At 44.6% G+C, this 25653-nt stretch overlaps 2 protein-coding genes across 2 annotated transcripts in view; one reads left to right on the plus strand and one right to left on the minus strand.

Annotated features, from left to right (window-relative positions):
* The window catches only part of T265_12656 (hypothetical protein), a gene marked incomplete at both ends in the record, with an annotated part of 6427 nt that extends 4431 nt beyond the window's left edge, over window positions 1–1996 (plus strand). The window contains 2 exons of the mRNA XM_009164838.1: window positions 582–697; window positions 1862–1996. Of these exons, the coding sequence (XP_009163102.1) occupies window positions 582–692 (111 nt within the window). The remainder of the gene's footprint in view (window positions 1–581; window positions 698–1861) is intronic.
* A 907-nt stretch (window positions 1997–2903) lies between these two features.
* On the minus strand, window positions 2904–24209 carry T265_00870 (hypothetical protein; the record flags this gene model as incomplete). The annotated part of the gene is made up of 7 exons (XM_009164765.1): window positions 2904–3223; window positions 7210–7745; window positions 10647–11110; window positions 12354–12566; window positions 16606–16750; window positions 18594–19081; window positions 24130–24209. The coding sequence occupies 6 exons, from the start codon at window positions 18978–18980 to the stop codon at window positions 2977–2979; spliced, it is 1992 nt and encodes a 663-aa protein (XP_009163029.1).
* Window positions 24210–25653: the final 1444 nt, after the last annotated feature.

Here is a 25653-nt window from a genome sequence, read left to right on the forward strand (position 1 = left end):
CCATAAGAAGCAACAGAGGTTAATTGTAGTGCCAAATGCTAGTCTCGATCAGCCGTGAAAATAGATTCCTGATTAAAAGATGCACTAGCCTCTAGTATAGGTGAATACGATAGACTTCCCGTCAGTTTTTTTTTACAATAAGAACAATCAATATGTCTCATCCAACCTTGAGTTGACCAATAGTGTTATGTGCGTAGTATCAAGAAAAATTCCCCGACCACGCTTGGCTTCAGATGATGTGTACAGTGCCGTTGAGGAGGCGAAATATTCAATGGTGTGGAAAACAGCTGGGTACAACAAAGATATCATCTATCATTTTGGTACAGATGGCATACCGTACCGTCACCCCCGTGTCACGATAAGATAAGCTGACCGACGAAGCATTTTTTTCATCCTTCGGAAATATTCTCCCGAAAGGGGACTATTACTCCGTTATTTTGATAGAGCCACTCCAATACACTTCGTCATTTACTAAGGTGGTGGCCTCCTTTTTCATTACCCATTACGGTTGATGTGACGACTCACACTTACTTGCTGTTCTCAACTTAGTTCTCATCTCATACTCACTTTCTTTTCTGCAGAAAATACTCAACAACAGTTTGCCTTCACCCGACCTCCCGTGCACCTTGGTACAGCCGTTTGATGGAACCGTTGCATGGTATTTGGACAAGGCTGCAGCCGGTGCACTTTGATTTGTGTGTGTGTAATTTTCCATTGTGTGACCGATTTCTTACCTTTCTATCGGGAATCAGTGAAGATAACTTGACCACTGCTTTTTACTGCTATTGATCACCGTATTTCACCTGTTGTCAGTAACTGGTACGTTTCTGACTCCGTCTTTTTCGGGCTTATAAGTGCTGTGGTTTTTAAACACGCTATCGAGGGAAGCGCATTATCAGGCCAAAATTTGAGGGATTACATCTGCCCATGATTACATCAGGATTAAAAGTATGGAACTTGAGAAGTACTTGATTGAGGGCTTAGTAACGAATCAGAAAGGGCGTGCACCATAAGGGGGACCATTAGCCGCACAATGCTCTTTGTTGCAAAATCTTTCGGAGTGAAATAAAACTTTTTACGCCTAGGTGTTGCATTTTGTTGCGTATGTGCAGCAGCTCACCGAATTTCATTGTCCACTGAAGGAATGATACCCCTGGTGTAAAAAGGCTGGTGGAATACTTTTTTTGGCATCGTTTAGACCCCGGGATGCCTAGATGGGGCTCAAAAGTTTGGACTCGTACTCTGAACTCAATTACCTGTCTCTTTCGGTCCATCAGGGACACATCGTATCCTTCGAAAATTCAATTCCATTGTACGAATGCTGAGCGCCCACCATGCGTGCCCAACGGTTATCCGCCAAAGAAACCGCTGATTCTCCATCTTGCACGTGGTTTGAAACCTGTCACGTGTAATCGCTCTTTAGGTGGACTGTCCAGCTGAATTCTTTATCGTTCTACGGCTCCCCATTAACTGCACTTCCTTCAATCACGGGCTACTAAGATAATTTGTATACTCTAGAGTTATCAATTAGACGAACCCTTGTGTAGTTTATGGCCATGTCATATGTTAACGTCACTAGAGGGGTCACCACCTGTCTCACACAGACTATGGCTGTTGAGGTTGTCACTTTACCAACTACTTATGAGTAGGCAATTGTATTCCTGCCACCACAGTTCAAGAGGGCTTCCATCCATACAGGTTTGATCATTTTATATTCATGTCATTAGTTTTTAATGGATCAGTCTAGTGAAACTGAAATTCTCATCGTCATTTGTCCTCTTTGCTACACTTACTTTCCGTTTGATTAGAAAAGGCATGGTAGACCTCTCATTCTACTTGCCTTGATGCCGTCTCCACCCAGATTTGTTTCAACTAGGAGAAACAGTTGTTCTCAAATATGGTGGAGGACTCTCCTGATCAGCCGAGTTGCTGGACGGGTGGTGGACGGTAACAGCCCCTAGGCGGATGGTACGGAGGTGCATATCAACGAAACCCGATTATCACTTTATATCATATATTTCGATAATGTTTTACCTTGGAACGTATCTAAACTAATTCCTCGAATATTGCCTCTTGAGTCCTTACTTCCTGCGGCGCAAAAAACGTTATGCGGTATCCTGTTATTTCCTTGAGCGGGCTTTCTATATAGAAAAATTGCCAAATTGTTGACGCATGAGATTTTCAGTTCTCGTCAACTCCGTTCTTAGTGTGTGTGCCATGAAAGTGGATGGTTACACACTTCCGTAATTGTGTCTGTATTTGGTTTGCAAGTGTTGCTAACGGTATCTAATATACTTCTAGGAGAAGACTTAAATCACCCAGTGTCTCAACGCCCTTCCCTCCTTATGACTGAATGTGGCGTAATTATAAACACTTACAGCCAGTTGTGGTTGAGGATCGACACCAGTAGCGATGTAATTAGTTCTATCCGAAATATATCACTTTTCCGTTAATGATGTGGACAACCCAAGGACTTTACGGTAGGGTGAATTTAGCTTCCCTCTCTTTTTTTCCCCGCTTAACACTTCGTTTTTGTACGTCATTGTCTAATTCTAGTGTGATAGTCCATGATTTTCTTCACGACTCTGGTTAGTACATGGTGATCATTCGACAGTCGAGGATGAGAAATCTGGACCGGCTGGTAGATGAGGCGCTGGCGATGATTGTCTACACACTCATTGGTTCCCAGGTTAAAATCAAACACCCTTTCGGTACCTAGTTGCCAGTCCAGCCGAGGGTAGGGATACCGTCAGGTTGCGCATACCTAGACAACAGCAGTCCAGATGCATAGGTTTAGTTTGAACCATGGACCTTCGGGTCCGTAAGCTGGCGCCTTAATCACTGAGTTGTCTCGAGCATAGCTGTCCCGTAGCGTAAGAGAAAACCAATGGAGACTTTGTATCGGTGTTTTGATTTTACCCTATAAGCAAGAATGAGACAGTAAAGGAAGATAGCATGCCGGACGGAATCCAAACTTTAATCCTCATCTTCCTCCTCCGGTTCGGCTTCTTCTTCGGCCTCTTCTGCTCTGGCCTCTCGAGCCAACCGTCTTGCTTCTTTTGCCGCCCGGACGGCCTCTTCTTCCAGTGGCGTTGGATCATTAGTTTCAATCAGCGGCACTGCATCTTCAGCAAATTCTTTCATCAAATCGGGATGCCACATAGGTGAGAAACTGGAAGCCAAACTTTTCTGTCCCCAACCAACATAAATGTTTACAAAGTCTCTGCAGTCGTGAAAGAGGAAAACATCAAAGTTACTCATCTTGGGTTGACTATCTAGTTCTCAAATTTCTACGATGTTAAGGTTTTTCATCGCTCTTTTACTTTGATGCTCTATGCGGTGTAGTGCTTTTATGCATCGTCTTGTGAAAGGCTGCTAAGCACTGTGTTGCTTGTTCAGACAGAGAACCGCAGTCACCCCTAATTAGCAGGGTACTCACAGTTGGTCTGTTTTGATAAATACCCTCTATTTAAGAGTTTACTATGGGAAGGAAACACTTTTGGCTCTTCGCCATTTGGTTACTCCGCTTCCTGTTTAAAGAGTGTGCATCCAACAAGAGGGTTTGCGTAATCAGGCAGAGGACGGTAAACTATCGAACTGCATGTACTTTTGCTTACCTGCCAATGGAACAGAACCAGCTGTTCAAGGGGAGGTGGTTCGTTCAACGGAATGCCTCGTGTACAACTAACTGGAGAACAACATCTGTCAGTGGTTTGTCAATTCTGTCGGAAGAACACACCATGCACTTGGTTGGCTGCTCGGAAGTTGCTCCTAGTGTCGCTTGGTTGTGAAATTTTCGGTAGATATGAGTAACTCGATGTAAAAAGATGGACAAAACAGCTGTGAATATCCGACGTGGTGTAATACGGGGCAGTTGTTCCTAATGCTGTTAAGAGTGTTTCATTTCAAATCAGCGAGCACTGATTTTGCATGTTTTTACCAGGGCAAAGTATTTTGCAGCAGAAAGGGATTAGGACAGTCTGAGAGTAATGTGTTGCTGCGTTTCTTAAAAAGAGAAAAAGAACATGGTCGTAGCTCGAGTCAAATGAGGAAACCTATAGAACTGGCAACAGATGAATGCTGACTAGAATAAGCTGCTTGCAACGAGAGGTTGGACAGTACTGTGGAATGACCGCATCAATCACTCGTATTTCTTTTTAAAGCATATCAATGACTTGGTTTTCTATCGAGCACATCATCAACCTTTGGACGCCAGTGCTACCCAGACGGTCTTATTTGTGACAATGCAAGGGATATAGAAAATCGATAATTTTTTGAAGCGTTGGCCCGAGACGGAATCAGATGGCTCATTTTAGCCTGTGGCATTGTCTGTGAGGGGACTATCAAGTCGTACTTTAGACTTTAAGGCGCTAAACATACCAGTGACCTTGAAGATAAAAAGGAACAACTGGAATAAATCTTGAATTGGGTGAGATCGCTATCGATGGGGGCGAAATGACTTCCAAATGAGAGTACGCAACCTATAGTTAATTGTCCGGACGCTGACGAGGATTGGGAATGATGGAGGCGAATTGAATGGAACGTATATGAAATTTTTTAACACGATGAACGCCGTGAGGTATGAAAGGCAACGAGTTTTTAGTCTCGTTTCCACTCTGTGACTGCTTTAAATGATAGTGAAGGTTCTTGATTGCCCTAGCGAATACGAGTGCTTGGTCTTCATCGCTAAATCAGGGTTACGCTCCAACTGGTTCGGGATATCTGCAACGGTCGATTTGGACTTTAATTCACCTTCATTCCGTTTGTTTTATGCATATCATCAGTAACTCGTCTTCATCATCAAACACTCTTAGTTCATTTTTAAAAGCAGTTGGATGTCCGCTTCCGCGAATTGCGTCCAAATAGTGAGATTGAAGTTTATTCCGATTTTCGGTAACTATCCTTGTGGTTCTTTCACCACCGAAATGTCGAAATTTGAGTGCAACTGTCCCCCTCTCTGGAGACTGTGTTTTCATCAAGAAGCCGCTTGAAGTCACCGATGATGACCGGGAAACGAAATCCACAAAATCGCTCATCCAGGTTGAAGGCGCTTATCCCCGTTAGTTTCAACGAAAGCTCGTCATGTACTTATGTCACTTGGCTATGGTATAAGGCTTGACACTTGAAATTATTCGGAATTTCACACCAGATCGTTCCCATCAACCGAAAGTTTTTCAGTCAACACTTAATTTCGAAATCTGGCCGACCGATTTTTCAGTGACCACGATGTTTTTTCGACGAAATCTCGAATTCGACAATAAATCTCATGGTGGACGAGCTCATTGCCCTTCTGCGGTTCTCCTGGTGACTGTATTAAGCTTACTCCGTTTCGCTTTGCCGAGGCACACAATCTTCATCTTTTCTGTGAGGCACAGACAGTTCAGTAAAACGACACTGCTTCCGTAATAAGAACCAAACAAAGGATATGACCCGCGTTTAACTATGCACTGGTAATCACTCCATGAGTTGTTTTTAGAAATTAAGACACTTGTAAATGCCGATCGCGGCTGACGCTCCCACCAGGTGATCAGTTATTCATTTGTTAGCAGTTCTCAGGAGAGTGGCTCTGTGTACTATTAGTCATCGAAGCGTTGATACGCCTCACACACATCCGATATGCTGAAGTTTTCAAGAAGTAATCTCAATCGTATGCCACTGAGCAGTTTAATGTATGACTCGCGTGGCTTGCAGTGCCTAGCGTCGACCTAACATGATAAATCTGAATTTCTCTGTTTTGTACTTGTCAGAATACCATTATTTTTAAGCGGTAAACGGTAGTGTTTTTCTGTCAGACTGACATTTAGCGTATCCGTTCACCCGGTCGCACAAACCACTCCGTGACCTCGACGTGCATGCTGACTATCCAAACCGCTGGATTCTCACTACTCACCAGTAGTCAGACTACATTTGAAAAAGTGTGCAATTCTAGCGTCGATGGCCGGAACTGGCGTTCCGACAGTTTTTGGCTATTTCTAATCTGCTTGGGCCTCCATGAACTACTTTCCAGTTTTTGAATGAAAAGCATACGGTAGTAAAGCATCGGTGCTGAACACTGATGTCAAGCTGTCGATGGTGATGATCAATAAAAACAGGTAAACAACATGGAATGCCAGTTGACTGCCCACTCTTCAGTCAGCGCATCGTCTGCGATGTTCACAGGCGCCTCTTGGAGGTTGTCTCTTGGGAAGGACAAAAGGACCAAAGGATGTCCTCAAAGGGGCGAACCGGCAGCTCGCTTGATCTAGATGCACAATCCTGCAGTGGGAAAATCGCCGTCGCGGGCAGGATTCGAACCTGCGCGGGGAAACCCCATTGGATTTCGAGTCCAACGCCTTAACCACTCGGCCACCACGACATGGCAGGCAGTCTTATAGAACTTTTGTGAAGCGGAAAATTGTTACTAGCCTACAAGGATAATTTCTGGATGTTCGCACACATTCAGTCGAACTGGATGGAAACTGAAAACCAAAGTGCCACTGACGTAGATTAGCAGCCGTGTTGCTGATGGTCATAAAAATGTCGGCAACAATATATAGCGCGCTCGAATCAATCTCACTCCACTTAATCCCTGTTTATCTAACCTGTTGCACTTGAAGTNCTTAACCACTCGGCCACCACGACATGGCAGGCAGTCTTATAGAACTCTTGTGAAGCGGAAAATTGTTACTAGCCTACAAGGATAATTTCTGGATGTTCGCACACATTCAGTCGAACTGGATGGAAACTGAAAACCAAAGTGCCACTGACGTAGATTAGCAGCCGTGTTGCTGATGGTCATAAAAATGTCGGCAACAATATATAGCGCGCTCGAATCAATCTCACTCCACTTAATCCCTGTTTATCTAACCTGTTGCACTTGAAGTCGATTATAAAATGAGTGGCTGCCATTTGTGAATCCTAAAACAGATATTCTAAAAACTTTCGGTTGATCTGTTTTCATCAGAAAGATTGCTTCATTTCCATTGCGATCACATAGCCGTCAATCAGGCATAAAGCTCAAACGAGAATAACCGCATTATCTATCGATATCTCCGGAGAAAATCGCCTAAATTTCTCGACTTACTACAGTTTGTCTGAACCACAAGTTGTCCTATGTTCTGTTCCAGTTAGTTTGAGCATGCCTGGACAGTCAGCACTCGTCTGTTGTAATTTCTTGGGTTAGTTGCCTTAATATAACCTAATTCAACTTCTGTTATACAACATACTCACGCTCCTCTGGCCAATGTGTAGGCTCCAGGCCAACGACCGGAGCTCACAATGGCGACTGAACAGTTTTTCGGCAGCAAAACGGTTGACGGATAAACTCTCCAAGCAGGTAACGGGCGCGATGTCAGTCTAATTGTTCGACCTTTTGGCTTTGTCGCTCTGCCTGTTGGAAGTCCCACATCCCCAGCTGCCGTCAGAATGGCATCTTCTTCGATTGATCCCAACAAACCAGGACCCTCCTGTGGAAGTTCTGCTTCACCCTCCTCCTCTCCTTCCTCTTCCATTGCTTCGTCACCTTCTTCTTGAGCCTGAAACTTGGCTTTCCAGGGTTCCATAACCTGTGGGTCAATCCATCCCTTTTCTGTAGGATCATCCATGTTCTCTCGAAGGGCAGCCGCCGCTCGTTTTTGTGAAACAAAGCTACATCTCCCTTGTGGTAGGATATATGGACGCGTATGTTGCCAGTTCGCTGCATCTAACAGTTCTTCAAACTGTGGGGGTTCGAACTCTTCTACTTCCATCAACGTCTCTGGCTGTTCCTAAACGTAAGTAAAAAGAAAGTAGTTAATCACAATGCTAGTCAGCCGGTCGTTGACGAGCGGCTACTACTAACCGAGAGGTTGCCGGTTCGAGACTCTGGAGTTTCATCAAATTCGCATTGCTGAATTGCATCTCTACAAGAAGACAGGTGGGCACGAAATAAGTTCAGCGCTTTTAAGTTTGCACGCTACGGTCTTCAAGCTACAGTATCCAGTGTGCTAACACACCGTTTCCACTGTTTCTAAAGTTATTGAAAGAACCTTGCCCGTCAGTGACCCTACAATTTGAGAACGACTTTGTCATTCTTGTGCAAAACCGATTTTAGAATCTGAATGTCCAGAACGAGTGAATGCATCCGGAATTAATTTTATGAACTTCTTCTGGCTCACTGTAAACTCTCTGGCAATATCTTGGTACGCGTCAGTCCCACAATCTAGCCTCGAGATTGCTTCGTGGGAAATGCGCTTTTACAGCCATTAACTGTAGTCACGTAAAATCTTATCTGTTGGCTCTTAATTGACAAACGATCGAGTCATGACCACGTCCATATTTAAAGAGACAGCGATACCGTCTCTTTCTAGGAGGGAATTAGATGGCGTAGGCCTTAAAAACCGCCTAAATGGATAACTTATTGTCAGGACGCACCCACACATGGAAAAAGTACATGTGCAGAGAGTGACGCCTCCCCAAGTTCACCATCGGTACGACACGTCCAGGAAGCAGGTGCGTTGGCGGAGCTCACCAAACACGGCTTGGCAACATACGACCAGCGTAGTGGGCCTGAGGCTGCTCACGACCGGAACACCACCATTGGCCGCACGGAACGAACAAGTGAACGACCATATTTGACCATTTAGTCATCCTATCTATTTACGCAGACGCTCTGTATGTTTTGTCCTGACAATACAGCCGTGTTCCGAGTTGTCTGTCTTCTCCCTGTCGCGTAGTCTGGCAGGCTCAGTGCAGGCGTAACCAATAGACGGCCACTTATTTGGTAGCTGGTGCCGGAAAAATCCACAGTGCTCACTATAGTCAGCGCAGTATGATCCACTAGTAACAGTTCCGTTTGCCTTCAAGGGCCTCTGTTGCACTCGTCGGTACCAGCCATACGACTCACTTGCTTTAGTCCTTGTCCTCAAGCCTGGCTGCCTCGCATCACGTAGTTTCTGACTACGCAATTGGTTAAACTTGAAAGACCGACTACAGGTACTTTTCCTCAAGAAAATCCCAACTAGCGCGGGTGGGATTGTAAGTGTTCCACCGCTGCTGTCTCCGAAGCAATGCCTGAATTTGATGGTAGCGTCGAATCAAGAACACTGAAATAGCAGATAATTTTTCAAAAGACAATTGGTCCAAGTTTAGCGCACTACATAGAATATACTTTTGGCTTGTTTACTTCAGATACTGCCCAACGAAGTGTAAAGTGCTGCTACAGGGTTGGATCGGATCTAGCCCACAACTCAGGCTTGCAGGCGAGCCAATTAACATGGTAGATAAATGTGTGGATATGGTTAGTTGTATACTTTCCGGTGAATTGTCTGGAGATGAGATTATTCCTCTAATCTGGAGGACCAGGGCAGTTTTTGCCAACCTCCGACACTTATGGCGTGACGTCCGTTAGTCTGACAAGGACAGAGTCTACAATGCAGTTGCGCGATCCATACTGCTTTATGGATCAGAAACGTGACCTCTACGCAGAGAGGATATACGAAAGATGTCAGGCCCTGAAGATCGGCGTCTCCGGAGCATTGATCAGGTCTGGTGGGAACATCGGATTAGTAATGCTGAGGTACGCTAGATGGTCTCAGGAGGAAGCAACTCTCCCGCGATAGAAGAATTACTCACGCTTCATAGGTTACCCTGGTTACGATATGTACTCCGCATAGTAGAAGACTGCCTGCCTCGCAGAGTTCTTTTCGCCCCGACCTGTGCTGAGTGGAAGCAACCGCAAGGTGGACAGTGTATGATCTGGCAACGAAGCACGAAAACAGTGACCAGTAAACTTAGTCGGATGGGCAACTGCCGCCTTCCTGGATGGGGATCCCGGGACTCAAATCACCAATTGCAGAGGTGGTGCGATCGAGCAATCAGTGGCGCTCATTCATCAAAGCTATCGCCTTCAATGCGTAGCTACCCAGTTTCCGAACAAACTGAACATGCCGTCGCCTCCAGGACTTGGCTATATGTCCCACACTCTTCCGTTTTCCGGTAGTCGAAACTGTAGCAGCTGGAACCAATGTGTCTATGGTACACACTTTATCGCTGATAAGTTGAATAGATTGAATTGACTGAATCTTACTTAGGTTGGTAGTTTTTTTACTTGAAAATTTACGAGTTGTGCAAACCAGTCAATGTGTCGATGTGCTTAAGGGACACGGCCTGAAAATGCTAGTCAAAGTTTCATGCGCTCGTTCTTCACACGTTGGCCCCATGAGTTACACTGAGGACGAAGATGTTTATAGGGTTCCACCTTTAGGAATCATACCAGACATATATCATAGGAGTAGAAAATCTCTCATCAGCTAACGCGGTCACACTGCACGCTATCATTTCTATAGAAAGGCACCTTTAGGATAGACATTCTTTGTCAAATGCACTGGTGCAGTTAAGCGAAAACGATACACTCGCAGAAGAAATATCATCCTCAGTGCTTGGTAACACCAATCTTCGTTCGATCAGCAATAGTTGGGATCCAACCTTTTTCCACTGAAGGTGACGGATTAACAGATCACCTCTTGTGTTTGGCTTCCTCTCTGTTGTTCTCTGTGCTAACAGCGAAGTTTGACCGTGTATAGCTGACAATCTGAACTGGAGCGATTTTGTAAAAAACGCTATGAGTATCACCAAAACAAATCTCGGTCGACTGGACTGATATGTGAAACACATCGAATTCTACTTACTCCTTCTTCTAATTCTGCCTCTTCGTCTATTTGATACAATCCGGCCGGAGAGATCCAAGTGGCGGAGGTGATACGGGCAATCTGTGCACGAAGAAAATGCACCTCTAAACCAGGAAAATCACCCAGTGCACCAGGAGAACGTGGAACTGGAGCATCCGGCCGCCCAACAAACAAATGCCGAGTGTGACGAGCGTAAACAATGTGTTCAGGTCTGGCTGGTGGTAGACGGAACCATTCGTCCGTCCCCAGTTTTGTACATGCGAAGTAGTCCCACCTGTTCGTACCGCGACCTCTTGCTTCGACCGGGATCGGAGCTCGTGGGACCCATTTATTCTTTGGAAGGTGTTCCAACGCCACAACTCTGGCTTCAGCAAGTTTTGCCTCTTCTGGGCTCACCTCATTTTCCGGTTTTGGTTCGCTGTTCTCACTCACCTCCCGAACGGGTAGCACCTTATCAGAAGACTCTGAAAACCAATAAAACCCGTTAAACCAAATTATCGGCTGTACAGAACAGCCGGTCAGTACCAACATTAAAAGGTTCTCCTAACAAATTACGTACCAAAATTTCCCTGAAGGTAGCCAAGGCTATGCATGTGGTACTGAACGTTACCGAATAGCCTCACTGGGAAACTTGACTGCAATTTTTTTACATACAAACCAAACTATCGACAAGCAATATTTCATGTAGAGCAGTTTTGCGGCATCCTAAGAGAACCTTCGGTCATAGTGTAACTTAGGAACAATAGAATTCAAGATACTGAGAATCCCCTTTCGACTGACAAATTCCATTGCAAGGGCTTTCATTACGTGCGACTTTGGATGTACCATACCCACTAGCATTATTACCTTGATACCACTGTGCTTCTTGCCACTGCTTAGCATTGGGTTGATGTAATGGTTGACCAAAAATCCATGGTTGCCAATGGCTGTCTCTTTTGTCCGTATGGCTTTTGGCTAATTCTCAGCCATACGGTGTGTCACCTGTCCATTCGTCTACTCAACCACTTAGGGGTCCGTGTTTCGAACCAGATGCAATAGCGGTTTAATAGCATTCATAACCATTTGTTTCATTCACCACTCATAGGACTTTGGAAATAAAGATTCCTTTGAACCTCGTGGTGTCCACCACATGCCTGCTCTATTCAAGTGGGCGGAGCAATGTTCACGGTAATGCAGCATTACACAGAATTTCTTCGAAATAAGCCACGATAGTAGGGTATCCTTATGGATGTTGAACAGCTGTGGCTTCATGAACTCCGCCTCTGCTAAGGCGATACATTAAAAATAAATCATTCAGCTGTATCACCCTTTCGGTGCCTAACTGCCATGCCACCTGAAGGTTGCACGAGTGCTGGGATAATGCCAAGCTGCTCGATCCTAAACAGGGGAAGTCGAGACGCAGAGGTCGGGTTTGAACCACGGACCCTGCGGTCAGTAAATTCGTGCTCTTACCACTTGGACCATAAAGCTCCCCAAGGCGACATACTGGCAGCAGAAGTATACTAACATACTTCTACGGGAGACAAAGTTGATAAACAGAACTGTTAATTTAGTAAATTCGTGTTCTAACCACTTGGGCCATAAAGCTCCCTAAGGCGACATACTGGCAGCAGAAGTATGCTAACATACTTTTACGGGAGACGAAGTTGATAAACAGAACTGTTAAGTTGTCCAGAGGCTTTATTTTCATACAAAAACGGAACTTACCGGGCTCCGTGGTAAACGGGCGCCAATCATCGAACGGGCCTTCGACTCCACTATCTGGATCCATGCCAGCTTCGAATTCACCTTCAACGATGTAGTAGCATCCTTGAGTACCCAAAATTTTCCCCCAGAATCGCAATTTCACTACTGTTGTCAATTTCAACGAGAGTTTTCGTATGCTCAACCAAACTCGAAGCATTTCGGAGCGCCCCAAACCTGGTTAGATATACGTACAGAAGAATGTAACAAAATCCAACGCAATGGAAAAGTCACTGGTGGATCTGTTCCAATATAAGTCATGGATATTTGTTCCCAAAAATATGTGTACCCTATCACCAGAGGGCAAGTTATGTGAAGATGTTGACCAGTTGTTCAAGAAGAACTTAATTGCGAAAGTTTTCAAGTATGGTCACCCTTTGATAGCTGACTTCTGTCTACACGTTTGCATCTTCAATCAGCGAACGGTTTTGGCGAAGTAAGGTAACCTGACAATGGATTTCACGAACTTTTTCATGTTCATTACAAGGATAAACTAAATACAAGTTAAAGCACCCTGTGGTGTACTTTATAACGGCTTGGGAATGTTTACTCGACCGATGCACTCTTCCATGAAAGATTTCGACCTAATTCGGGGGATGAATACGAAGTGTGTCGTTTCCCACTGGAATTCCCCATCATCGTGCGTTCCCGTTGAGGTAGACATCTAGGGCTGCTGCATCAATCCGCAAACTGGAGTTCCTTATTGGAAATCAGCTCGTCTGCTCATTAGGATTTAGTCGTAACGCAGCGCAACAACATCCTGTGTCTAATACGCCTTCTTAGGGTCAGGAACATCAAGCGCCAAAGCTCCAAAACCACTTTGAATGACGTTTTGAGCAGTCAGGTCCATATTATCAAGCGTCTTGCACAGAGGAGGGTGACAAGGTAGGAGAAGAGGTTTCTTCATCCGTCACTGTTGGCAACTTTGCAGTTGCGATTGTCGAAGAAATTTTAGAGGCTGTACAATCGCTTACGAATGTAGGTGGGAAAACACTTAATTGGCACAGGGACACACCTATATGAACAAGGTATGTGGGCCAAACCATTTAATGAAGGTTCCATCTTTGAAATTTACCTCTTGAATAAAAGGGTAGAGTTTTGTCACGCACCAATTACGGTTCAACGGAGCTTTTATAGACACATGTTCTGGTGCACAAAAGAAAGATGGTCCTCCTTAAGGGGTACGTGGGATCAGGAAAGTTCGGATCGAGCTAGCCTGAGCAGGCTTTGATATGACAGCAGCTTAAGACAGCACCTGATGACGGCGAAGCGAACTTTCTATGTTCTCGAAGTTTCTCAGAAGAAGGACAAATTCACACCAAGAGTAAAACTTCCGTCCGTCAACCACCTCAGCATCTGACCACATGATGTGGTTTCTGTGATTGAAGGATGAGTGGAACTACGCCCTGTCTAAATGCAAATTTATTTCACCGCCGAGCGGTTGAGTGTTCAAACTACTTGTCTGACTGTTGTTGGTCAAATTTATTGGAGCTTTTTGGCATTTGGGCTTTAGTGGATTCCTATTAAGGATGAAACAAGTCTACAACGTTTCTCGGCTTCTCAACATAGATTGGCTTCACTGACAGGACTAAATCTCAATTGAAAAGTCTACAAAAACTGCGGGTGAGCACCAGAGTAAAGTGAGTGGGTGTTTGTAAGAATGCAATACATGATTGCAGGAATATAAGTGAGCAGAGCAGACGGCTGTTTGATGAAAAAACGCAGTCACTGGATCGTCAGAAATACGGTTTTCAATTTATCATGCCAGGACAGATCAGAGGAGAAATCGCCCTCGAAGTATTTAGTTCGATCTAATTGATCTAAGAGAAACGTTAATGGTGATTTGGGGGAGTGGTTGTTCTAAGTCAACCTGGCCGCACCGATGTATAAACGAAATCTTCGTTCAGCCGCCTGAATCCAGATTGATGAAATTGCTTTGCAACCGAGAGAAGATAGCATGACTATCTATCTCGAAACGCACAGAAGTTGTGGCCATGAAAATGGCTCTACCAACGAATATACACTCATTTGCAAACCAATTTGGTTTTTCGAGAGACTCACCTGGAACCCAGCCAAATCTCTCGTTTGTGATGTTCTCAGGCAACTAAATGTGGTGCACCAGGCCACCACACGTTTCATTCACTACGATATTCGAGATATCGCAATACATGTATATCTTTGTAATGTACTACTCATAAGGTTGCTGAAAATTTGTCGATAGCCCACGACCGGTTTCGCCCTTTTCATGGCTCATCAGGTAGACGCAGTCCCCGGTATTCCGTCAACCTTATGTTCTACTTGAAACCAAATTGCACGAAATTAACGAATATACACTCATTTGCTAACTAATTTGGTTTATCGTTGGCATGCCTTCTTACATTGTTTCAGTCTTCGGATTGTAGAGAATTTGTGTGACAGAACGACGCCATGAGGCTTATCGCATTCGGTTTCAATCGTTTTTATCACCGGTCTATACAGAAGGCCTATGATCGGAGAGACACTGTAGATCAGGCATGTCAGCCCCACGGAGAACGCGGAAGAACAAAGTTCGATCAAGTTGGTGGAATGTATTGCTAAAGTATATGATAAAGTCTCTGATAAAGATGCGAACACGTTTGCCTCTGCTATCCATAGCATTCACAGTTTGGTGCTTTGATCTAGCAACAACGTCCTTGATTGTCTTTTTAGGCTTGTAAACAAAATGATGTCGTTCTTGAAGGCGCCTAGCAAGAGTTTGTAAGCATTAGGCTCTCTTGCATCTTAAGCAAGACGAAATTTCGTTTTGTGAAATCAGCTGATTTTAGTTTGGGGTTTATCCTGGAGGTCTCACATTTTTCTGGAGACACGCGACATTTTGAGGACACGATTGACGAGATGACAGATGGGAACAAAAGTTTTGGTGTCTTCTATAGACGGCAGTCAGCATTTAGATCAAGGACCACTGATAACGAACCTTTGTAACAAAACAAGCTGTTTTTTCTTCCTTGATAACACACACTATTAAGTTTGGTTGAGCGCTCACTGCCATTCCCACCGTGTTTGCGTCCTGTCAAATTAATAGTGTAGCAGCACCCGAGTTATACGTCTGGTTAGAGAACATATAAACAAGCGTATATCTTTGTAATGTACTACTCATAAGGTTGCTGAAAATCCATCGACAGCCCACGAGCGGTTTCGCCCTTCTTGGGGCTAATCAGGTAGGCGCAGTCCCCGGGTTTCCGTCAACCTTATGTTCTACTTGAAACCAAATTGCACGAAATTAGCGAATATATACTCATTTGCAAACTAATTTAGTTCTTTCGAGAGACTCACCTGGAACGCTGCTGAATCTCTCGTTTATGATGTTCTCAAGGGATTTATCTCACTTCGCTAATTCCAAACGAGGTTTTTCTGCCTGTGAATGTAATCCAGTTTCGAATGGCCTGAGATCGGCTCTGCTAGCAATGAAATTGAACATGTTGGTGACTTTTAAACAAGCCATCTTTCTAAAGGAAGCTACTCACTAGGTTGCTGAGAACTCTTCGACAGCCCAAGACCGGTTTCGTCAGTCTCCGAGTTTCCGTCAACCTTATGTTCTGCTTGAACGCAAATTGGACTGCTTTCGAGAAATACACTCATTTGCAAATCGGTCTTCCTAGTTTCGAGACACTTGGGAGTGATGCAGATCACTGCTCCGTAAACTCACTTTTCAGGTAAACTTTTACCGTTTCTCTGGTTTGCTTAGCATGATACGCACATACAGCCGGTTGTCGGTGACGAGACGGATTAGCTTCGACACCTACAGCTTATTTTAGAGGCTTTATTCCACCCGTCATACAGTGCTGAAGCTTCAAGCGAAAACTTCACCCTCGATCGAACAGTCCGCCTTCTCTCCTGACGCGATTATCCCGATGAGTCCACACAATGAGGAGGGGAATTCCGCTTCTGTTAGGGCTCGCCAGCAGTGCATACGCTTGACCGTGCCGGACGTCTGACACGCGAGACACTGGTCTTACCACTAGTCCACCACTGGACGCGGCTGAATTTTCGCGTTTGAACAGGCGGACATGTTCACACTTGGGCCACGAGCTTAACTTGCTCAACTCCTCTTTTGCCTGTCGTTTCATTGCATCATTCCTTCCAAAGTGATCGCAATAAAAACCCCTGTGCGTAAAAAGTTGCCTACCGGGTTGCCACCTTAATGGTGAAATTCCACCAATAGATTATTTGAACCTACCTGCCCCGGCTTGTTCAACCAAGAACGAAGCTTGCCCAAGGTTTTGCATTCGTTGTATTTCGTCATCATCATCATAGTATCCACCCCAGGGAGCTGGAAGTGGACTTTTTGAAAGGACCACGTCATCCCACTTATGTTTTGGGTGCTGTGATAGAAAAGGAAAGATTCTGTCATGTGACTTCAATGAGTGAATGGCAGAACAACTCAAAACACTGCCTAATAGTTAGATTTGTAGGAAATTGCTTGTTGCGTGCACATAATCCCGGTGAGATAGAGATAGGAAAGTATGTCAAATCAACGAATTTAGATTGAAGGAAGATCTGTTGCTTATTAGTTTTTTGAACGAGTCAGTGGATGACTAACCCCTGGGAGGTTTTCGGACAAGAACTCTTGCATTCAAGACGGGCAGTTTCGCATCGGACATCATGAAAGCTGACTTTTTTTTGTCAGTGATGAGGATGCATAGTTGTGTGTCCGATGCGAAAATGCCCGTCTTAAATGCAAGAGTATGTACTTTGAAGTACACAGAAGTGCGGACAATCTATGGAACCCCCTTGATTATTTGATGCAACGCCGTATAAAGAGGAGACCCTTGCTTGCAGGCAGAAGAACGAAAGGCATGCTGACCTATAAAATAGGTTTAGGAAGTTCCCGGAGGCCGTCTGAAGGGTTTAAGTCCACACAACTATGTGTTTAGAATTAGAACATGCCAGGTTGTGTGCAACATGTACTTCTCAGAATGAGTACATCCAACATCATTTTCATCCAAAAATGGATCTATCACAACTCGGGTTCCGGATTACCTTGGTCTTCTGCGCAGATCGTCCCTTGGGAGATGCCTCTGTTGGTATTTCACCACAGCTTAGCACCATCATCATCATCATCATCATCATCATCATCATCATCAACATCATCATCATCATCATCATCATTGACAGCATGACATCAGGGTTCAACACCGATGCATCACTGCCGTACCAACGTAGCACCAGAAAGTAACTGACGACATTTCCACGAAAATGTCAAGCCTTTCTCGAACCATTCACCCAATCAGTGTCTGGACGCTAACGTATCACTTTAATCAGTGCATGAATAAGCTACTCTGATTCGGCTCTTGGACAAGACCAAATTTCCAACGCTGCGATCGGTTCACGCTATCTACTGCCCTAACGCCACTCGAGGACGTACAGTCCTACCCAAACGGCTATCCTCATCACCGTGCGTCCCACCAAGGGGTATACATAATTTCATTACAATCGGTGGTAACTGAATTTTAGGGTGATTAATTAGAATCCACTTACGTGCACCATCCTTAAAGCCAAGAACAAAGTTACAGCTCTGAGTTTACCAAGTTTGGCAACACCAAGGTAGTTACTTGTTACTTAAAGCAGATCTGTTTGTGTTTCATTAGCGCAGCATCGTGTGATGTCCACCAAACCGCCATGTTGACAGTTAGGTGTGTACTTATCCACATTTGTCCCTTTGCTTATGCCGCTCAGAAGTACATGGAGCTCTGTTGATGATGTGACTTCGGCCATCCCCGGGCAACTCATCCACAGAAAACTTTTCTGCTTAAGTTGAACCCGCTGGATGAGCGTAGATGGGACAAGTAATGGCCAGCATTTCCAGACCCTTAAACTCAGAATCATGTATCCACCGGTGGCTCTTACTGTAAGCAACACCAACCTATGTGGAAAGGCAGCTTGATTGTTCTGATTAGGCATTAATCTTCAAGAATATTCGACCCTACCCAAACCACAATCTTCAGCTGCGGGTGTATACTGATGAGCAACATGTTGTCAGCCACCGAGAAGTTGCCTTCTGCTCCCCACCATATCTCCTCACGTACTCAACAAACGAATGGATTTTGTGATGCAAGATTATTCGTACAGCATTTGAGTGAAAATGAATTTTACATTTTTCCACTGAACTATATGCAATTAAGGAGTTACTATCTCGACTGTAACAATCTCATCCGATACACTCACCTTCAACAATGTACGCTCTGTCTTTGCATGGAGATACTCTGGCGTGTCTTCACGTGCCGTGGGAGCGGTGGCCTCGATATCTTCTTGAACTAGGCCAGCTCCTGCTCCAGAACCGCCAGCACCACCGCCAATTTCTCGTTTCACTTGTCGACTCAGTTCCTCAAACTGGTCCAGCGCATGAGTGGGTTGCTGCTCGAGTATCAACTTGAGTAAGGAGACCAAATGCTCGTACAGGTTACCAGTGGTTGGATCGCTATCTCGGTTCTCATCATGCATTCCCGGCCCACCACCATGCATGCTTTGAAGCAGTGCCTTACCACGAAGAAATTCTTCAGGTGGAGGCAGCTCAGGACCAAGGTCGGCGAATCCGCGTTTCACCTCAGTCATGATCGGTTGAGTAGATTTCCAATGATCGGCTGTTATTTCGTGGATGTCAAAACAACCACGTGACTAGCAAACACCAAGGAAGTATACCATGAGAGATGCTCCTAAAAGTGGCAGAAAACGATTTTGCAGCTTCAGAAATACATGGTTTTTGTTTGAATTCTCATCGTCCATAATGATAGCTTATTTTTCACACCTAACAAGTTTGCTTATTATCAGCTATTTAGCTTACCTTCACTTGCGGAAAGCTAGTGCTTGATGTCAGAGACAGCTTGTTCCTTTTCAATCGATTTCCACTATTGATGGGTACCGTGGATCTCATCCCCTTGCGTCACGAAAGCAAGTGGTCACAAGTGGAATTTGTAGAGTTATTCTTTAAATTATACACGTGTTCATGGGACACCCTTAGTTGCAGGGCGCGAGGACACAGTTTGTACCATACCTAGACTCCACAACGCGCTCGATACGGCCACTCTAAGTTCAACCGGTAGCACTGTATGGCTATCTCAGTATGGTCACTATGAGGTCAGAATGGCCTATGGACACTTCGTTTTTTGACCTCAAGGTGTGCGCACAAGAAAAACAATGAGACAACTTTTGATCTCTTCATTGGCCTATCCTAAGGCACTATTCTTGTCAATTTTTCTTCCGAACAAATATTCTGTGTACAGAATTTGCTCGAATGGCCCAAATTGGAGTAAAAAACAGACTTTGAGCTAGTGGATATCCAGGTGGATTGATTAAGAGACAACTACAAAAGGCAATGGTGTCCATGGCGAAGCTCACCATGGAACCGTTTTTATTCAACACAATTAACAAATATCCGAAGTTGTTCGGAGGGTTCTAAATACGGCTAACCTAAGAGTAGCATTCAAGTAGGAAAACAGTCTGCACTCGTTCCTCCCGGTAGACAAAGCCGGTTTACGAAATCAAACTCAAAGGAGTGCATTCAGATCTCTGCGTGATAAGCAGCTAGGGAACTTTAGACCAGAATCGGTTATCAAAAAAGGAAAACAAACAGGCTGTCGGAAAATGCAAGTGAATATCCGGCGCTACTGAAGGACTTAGCAGTGGTGGGACAAGAGCTTAGCGCAAGACAAAAGACAGATCTAGAAATTGTTCACGTTTTGAGAAGGGTACGATAAATGGTGCATAAATCCAGCACTATCAGTGAGCTGTCAAATGGGGGATTGGCAAGGGAGCTAGGCATTAAAGGCAAGAGCTACCTACCTACCCCACCCCAGATCATCGGTGAACGAAACTGCGACAGTTACAACCACTGTACGACGAGTATGCGGTTATTACAACTGACAGTGATGACGGGCAGGGTACTACGATTCAAGCTACAGAGACTGTTGACGAGAAATGGTCTCCTGTAGGCCCAAAAGGAGGCATTCGTCCAGTTCACTATGAAGGCATATAGTGTAGCGTGTAATAGAATATTTTAGGTAGATTTTATTTCTGCGTGAGTGCTGTTCGATACTCTCGCAGTTCTTATTATCCGTTTAGAAGTACAAAACTAATTTGAGTGGCACAGTTCGGCTTGATGGTTTGACATGATCTTCACAATTGTTCGATGCTGCCTCAAAAATTGACTAAATCAAACCCTAATATCATGCTTGAGGGTGGTAGACAAATTTGTCTATTTAACAAGGCGACTGTCGGAACTCCGATAGCTTTGAAGCGGAGATGACACACTCTTGAACGTCATAGCTGGAGTACACATTGCTGAGGCACGGCCTACCATACTTTGCGCATCTATGAGGTGGCAGCAGAACGCCTCAAAAAACTACCTGTGTTTGACCACTGGCATCCTCAACGCATCAAACTGAGTTACTTTTGCGAGTGCACAGATGATTTCGAAGTAAGCCAGATGGTTTTCCAGAAACATAGCTTACTTTTGGCAGATCAGATCATGTGCTTTGCATACCGAAAGAAGTCGTTGCTCGAGGAGCCAGTCAACACATGTGACCGCGTAATGTGGATCCCGTGATTGAAGGATGTCTAAGTGCAATGATTTCTTTGGCAAGGTTCACGTAGTACATCCTCATTGTTGGTGGTGTGAGGAGATTTGGGATTTTTGTGGAGAACATAAGGTTGACGGAAACCCGGGGACGGCGCCTACCTGATGAGCCCCAAGAAGGGCGAAACCGGTCGTGGGCTGTCGATGGATTTTCTGCAACCTTATGAGTAGTACATTACAAAGATTTTTGTGGAGAAGTGAAGCCAATCTATGCTGAAAAGTCGAGAAGCACTCACTGTACAGCTGTTTCATCCCTACTGGGATGACCCCGGAGAGTCTCGAACCCACCACCTCCTGGCTAGCAGTTCGAACACTTAACCATTTGGCCGCGAGTGGCTGATCAGCAGTATGTTTGGCTCATATTTAGACAGGACAAGGAGTCACTGCTCGAGGAATTAGTCAATATGTGTGACCGGATGATTGCGTCGATGGATTTTCAGAAACCTTATGAGTAGTACATTACAAAGATTTTTGTGGAGAAGTGAAGCCAATCTATACTGAAAAGTCGAGAAGCACCCACTGTACAGCTGTTTCATCCCTACTGGGAATCATCAGCAGTACGTAGCTCACGAGACCCCGGAGAGTCTCGAACCCGCGACCTCCTGGCTAGTCGTTTGAACACTTAACCATTTGGCCGCGAGTGGCTGATCAGCAGTATGACTGGCTCATATTTAGACAGGATAAGGAGTCACTGCTCAAGGAATTAGTCAACATGTGTGACCGGGTGATTGAAGGATGAGCGGCATTATATCCTGTTGGTAATTGATCAGGTGGTTGTTGACCTGTTCGCCGAGCTTGGCAACTGATTTGCAAACGTTTCGTCACCATTCGAGGAGACACTTCTCTGTTGGTTTGTGGCGTGCCTCCTATTTTTAGTAGCTTGCTGTTCTACTGATTTCTTCTTTGAGTCCTTGTTCGGCCTCGGGTTCTGTGGTTCTGGATTTCCCTTGTCCCCAGAGGTTGGAAGGCAGGATCACTCTCAATGCGCCTGTTTATTGCTCCATCAGTGGAGTACCAGTGAAGTACCACGCCTCCATGAACTCGCGTTCTTTGTTCTTGCCTGGCCCAGTTTTCTGACGTTATTCCAATCGAAATGGTGTCATTCCCCATCTTCGTGTGCAGAGATGAGAGAGAGTTGGCCATGTCTCCTGGTGGCGAGTTTGTGTTCGGTGAGGAGGAAGTGAAAAATCAAAATTGCAGCCAATCAAAAAGGTGAGACTTGAAATTTTGATGTTTAACTTTGTGGCCTAGCTGTAAAAGCATGTCAAACAACGTGTCTGTCACAGTCCCTTCATTGCAGGCGAACATGCTGATGATTGTAGGAAGAAAGAAACGTAGTCGTGGAAGCGGTCACTACCAGCACTTCAGCGGCGCCTTAGCGGCACAGTGGATTTACCAGAATTACTCAAAGATGTGGAACCAATGACTTTCAAACAAACACCGTCGGGCTTTCCGTGGACTGTCCGTGACCGTGTGGTAGGATGTGCATTCAAGCGTCCAGAACAACAATCCTAGAAACGTGGGGCTAAAAGCTTTCATCTTTTACTGAAGAATTCTTCCAACAAAGTGCATTTGGATTGTCTCGAAGATGTCCAGCCCTGTAGTCAAAGTAAAGTGCATTTGGATTGTCTCGAAGATGTTCAGCCCATCATCTCATCAAGCGTCCCATGTTACATCCGCCGACCTCTAAATTTGACGAGCAATAAATTCTAACTACTGAAATTATTTTGAGTAGCATTCGGCATTTGGCCACAGTCAATTGGCATTCACTAAGGTAAATCGGCGCATCTCACGGCAACCTTTTCAAGAAAATAAGTTATTTCTCTTTATGACTGCCATAAAGTATCAGATCCACTGATCTGCACATGTTCTCCACAAATTCGGCGTCTCTACTCCCTCTATTTACGCTGGGTTGTTCGGCGATTAGCATTGTCCAGGTAGTAAGAAGCTGTGAAAAGAATCACAGTTGCAAAATCACACCTCGAACGTTCCTTGAATGCATCTTGTGATCCGTATTGACCGCGTGTCACAACATTGCTAACTCGCTCACTAGTGCCTGATATTCATCCGCATTCCTTGAAGGCCCGTTCACATCGTAGATTCGGATGTGAACTTATCCAGTCCTCTGTTCCATGCGGACATTGGTGCGATCCTGTGATTTTGTGAACGCTGTTACTGGTTCTATATACCGGGAGACGGTCCTTCGACAGCACCAGTGCAAAGCGAAGAGTGTTTTTCTTTTGGAAGAATGCTGTTACTACTTACGCTTTATTTTTCCATAATTAATTACTTTATGTCCCCTGTTCACTTGGATTTACGGACAAGGAAAGCAAAATTTGCCAGAATAAGCTGCTCTGAAGACTCATCAAGCCGAACTGTTGTGGAGTAGGCTTGACTTTCTATTTCACTCACTTGACCGCCATATAAACAACGCTTCATTGCATAGGAAGGCAAAGTATAGATGGGTCGAAGCAGCTAGAATTTTGTGTTGTAAACTAACCCTAGTTGAGTCAGAAGCAGGTCTCCCACATGAATGTTTCACTTCACGGCAATGAAACTTGGGCCTGCGACTCAGACCTCAGCAAACCGAAAAATATGTGGCAGAGAGGCAGGCAGGCAATCATAGTGATATTTAACATCGAAAAACATCGATATCCGATGACCTGAGTTCCGGTACTTCCCAAAGATTTTAAATTTGCATCTGTCTTCTACAATCGCAGTTTTTACACCCGAATAAGTATTTATCAGCCACTCCAGGATGGCACTGAAACTCTGTTAATCATTCACTGATAAAGACAAAATTCTTGGTAAGGACGCGGTACATTGCGCGACGTTCCTGTTATCAAATTTATTGGAATTCCTCAAGGAGGTTTATTAAACCATGTTCGTCGCCAAATTAGGCAACGTTATAACTTCAAGATTCAAAGTTTTGCTCACTCGAACAAAGGTCTAAACGGAGCGCCTTATTTTCCACTCAGTCACGAGTTATTTTGTGTTCGAAATAGAGCCCTGTCTCACCAGTAGCATAATGACGCACAGTACACCTACCCAATCATATGTGCTACATATACCAGCAATAAACGGGGTAAAAATGTATAAAAAAAAACAAAATCAGGCGTGTTTACTCACAGTCTGGGAAATGAACTAATATTACTAGTCCATGAAGCCACCGTTCACTGGGAGGGTTGGCTATTCAAAAAAGCGCCGCGCCTTCCTGAATTATTGATTGCTTGGCTAAAAATCAATGCACAGTGAAAAACAAGCAGCATGGTGCAGACAGTGTCTTGTTCCTCGTAAAATGATCACATCCCCAGTAAAAAATTGAAGCTGAAGTAACTTGTGAAGTAAGATTCGATGTACAAAGGTGGATTTACACTTATGGACATTGTGGCGAAAAGTATCCGCGTTCAGCACTGATAAGTCGGCCACAGGTCGCATGGAAGATGGGACTCACTAGACACCTACGTTTATGAAAGATGCGCAGAAGATTAAACGGCGACTAGTATTGTTACTACGGCTTCATGGGTGAATGCCTAAACGGATTTTCGTAATTTGTTGTATTCTACTTCGTGACATGTTTGCTTGGATGGAACAGTTGCTTTTACTGATGTCCTTCGTTCGGCTAACGAGCGAAGAGCGGTGAGTGGACAAAAGTCGCGACCCAAACACATGTGTGTAAAAACACGTGTGAAAACACTGGTACACGCGGTGTTCTCTTGGCAGTGAAACAATTTGCAACACGTCATGGAGAGTGAAATTTCCGTTTTTGAGGAAAAACACTGGCTTTCTCCGTCCTTCTCTTAGTATATAGGTCACAGAACTGATGAACGAGAAAACCGCTCAAAAAACGGTAAACGGAACTCCAGCTTGCAAGACGGACTAGAGAGGTGAGAATCGTTAGTCGGCTTGAGTGTCTGGAACCGTAAAAGTCTCAGAGTATGGTCGTTGATTTATTCGCTGAGCTGGGCAATTTATTTCAAACGTTCATCACCAATCGAGGTGACATCATCAGTGCGTTATTGGGGAGCATAGTGTTGCGTAGCGGTGGGTTAATGTTTGCGGCTGCCTGATCTACTTACCTTTTCCTCTACAGGAAGTCTCACCTTACTTACGGTGGGCTGAAGTTTTGTTGACCATATTCTCTATTTTCAACTTCAGGTCTTTTTAAGATAACCTCTGTAGTTGTGTGGAGGTGTCAACGGCAGTAATTTCACGTTGAAAGGCGCTGAACCGTGAAAAAACTGGCAAACCGTGGACATCAAATTCGAGCATCCTTGTCGAAATACACAATGATAACTCAGTGATGAAAGCCATTTTTTTCACTTTTGCAGTGATTGAGTAGGCAACAGAGATTGTTTGTTAATCCAGAGGCAAATCGCCCAATCCAACGACAGATATTTTTGCAAAGTTAACCGGTTCTGTAGAAAATGGCCAAACTTTCATTACCCACGACAGTTCTCTTGCAGTGTGCTGATCTGATGAACGAAGTGGATGAAATGACTTTGCTTGCTCCCAACTCTTTTTGCTCCTTTATTCTCTGCAGCTTTTGCGGATCAACATGATTTTCTGCTCAACACAAATGATTATCTCCGGTGGCAGCTGAATTGTCTGCATAAACTATGACTGATGGTTTGTGCATTTTGTGGAAGACTT

Source organism: Opisthorchis viverrini (assembly GCF_000715545.1).
Source record: "Opisthorchis viverrini unplaced genomic scaffold opera_v5_9, whole genome shotgun sequence".
In the NCBI taxonomy this organism is placed as follows: domain Eukaryota; kingdom Metazoa; phylum Platyhelminthes; class Trematoda; order Opisthorchiida; family Opisthorchiidae; genus Opisthorchis; species Opisthorchis viverrini.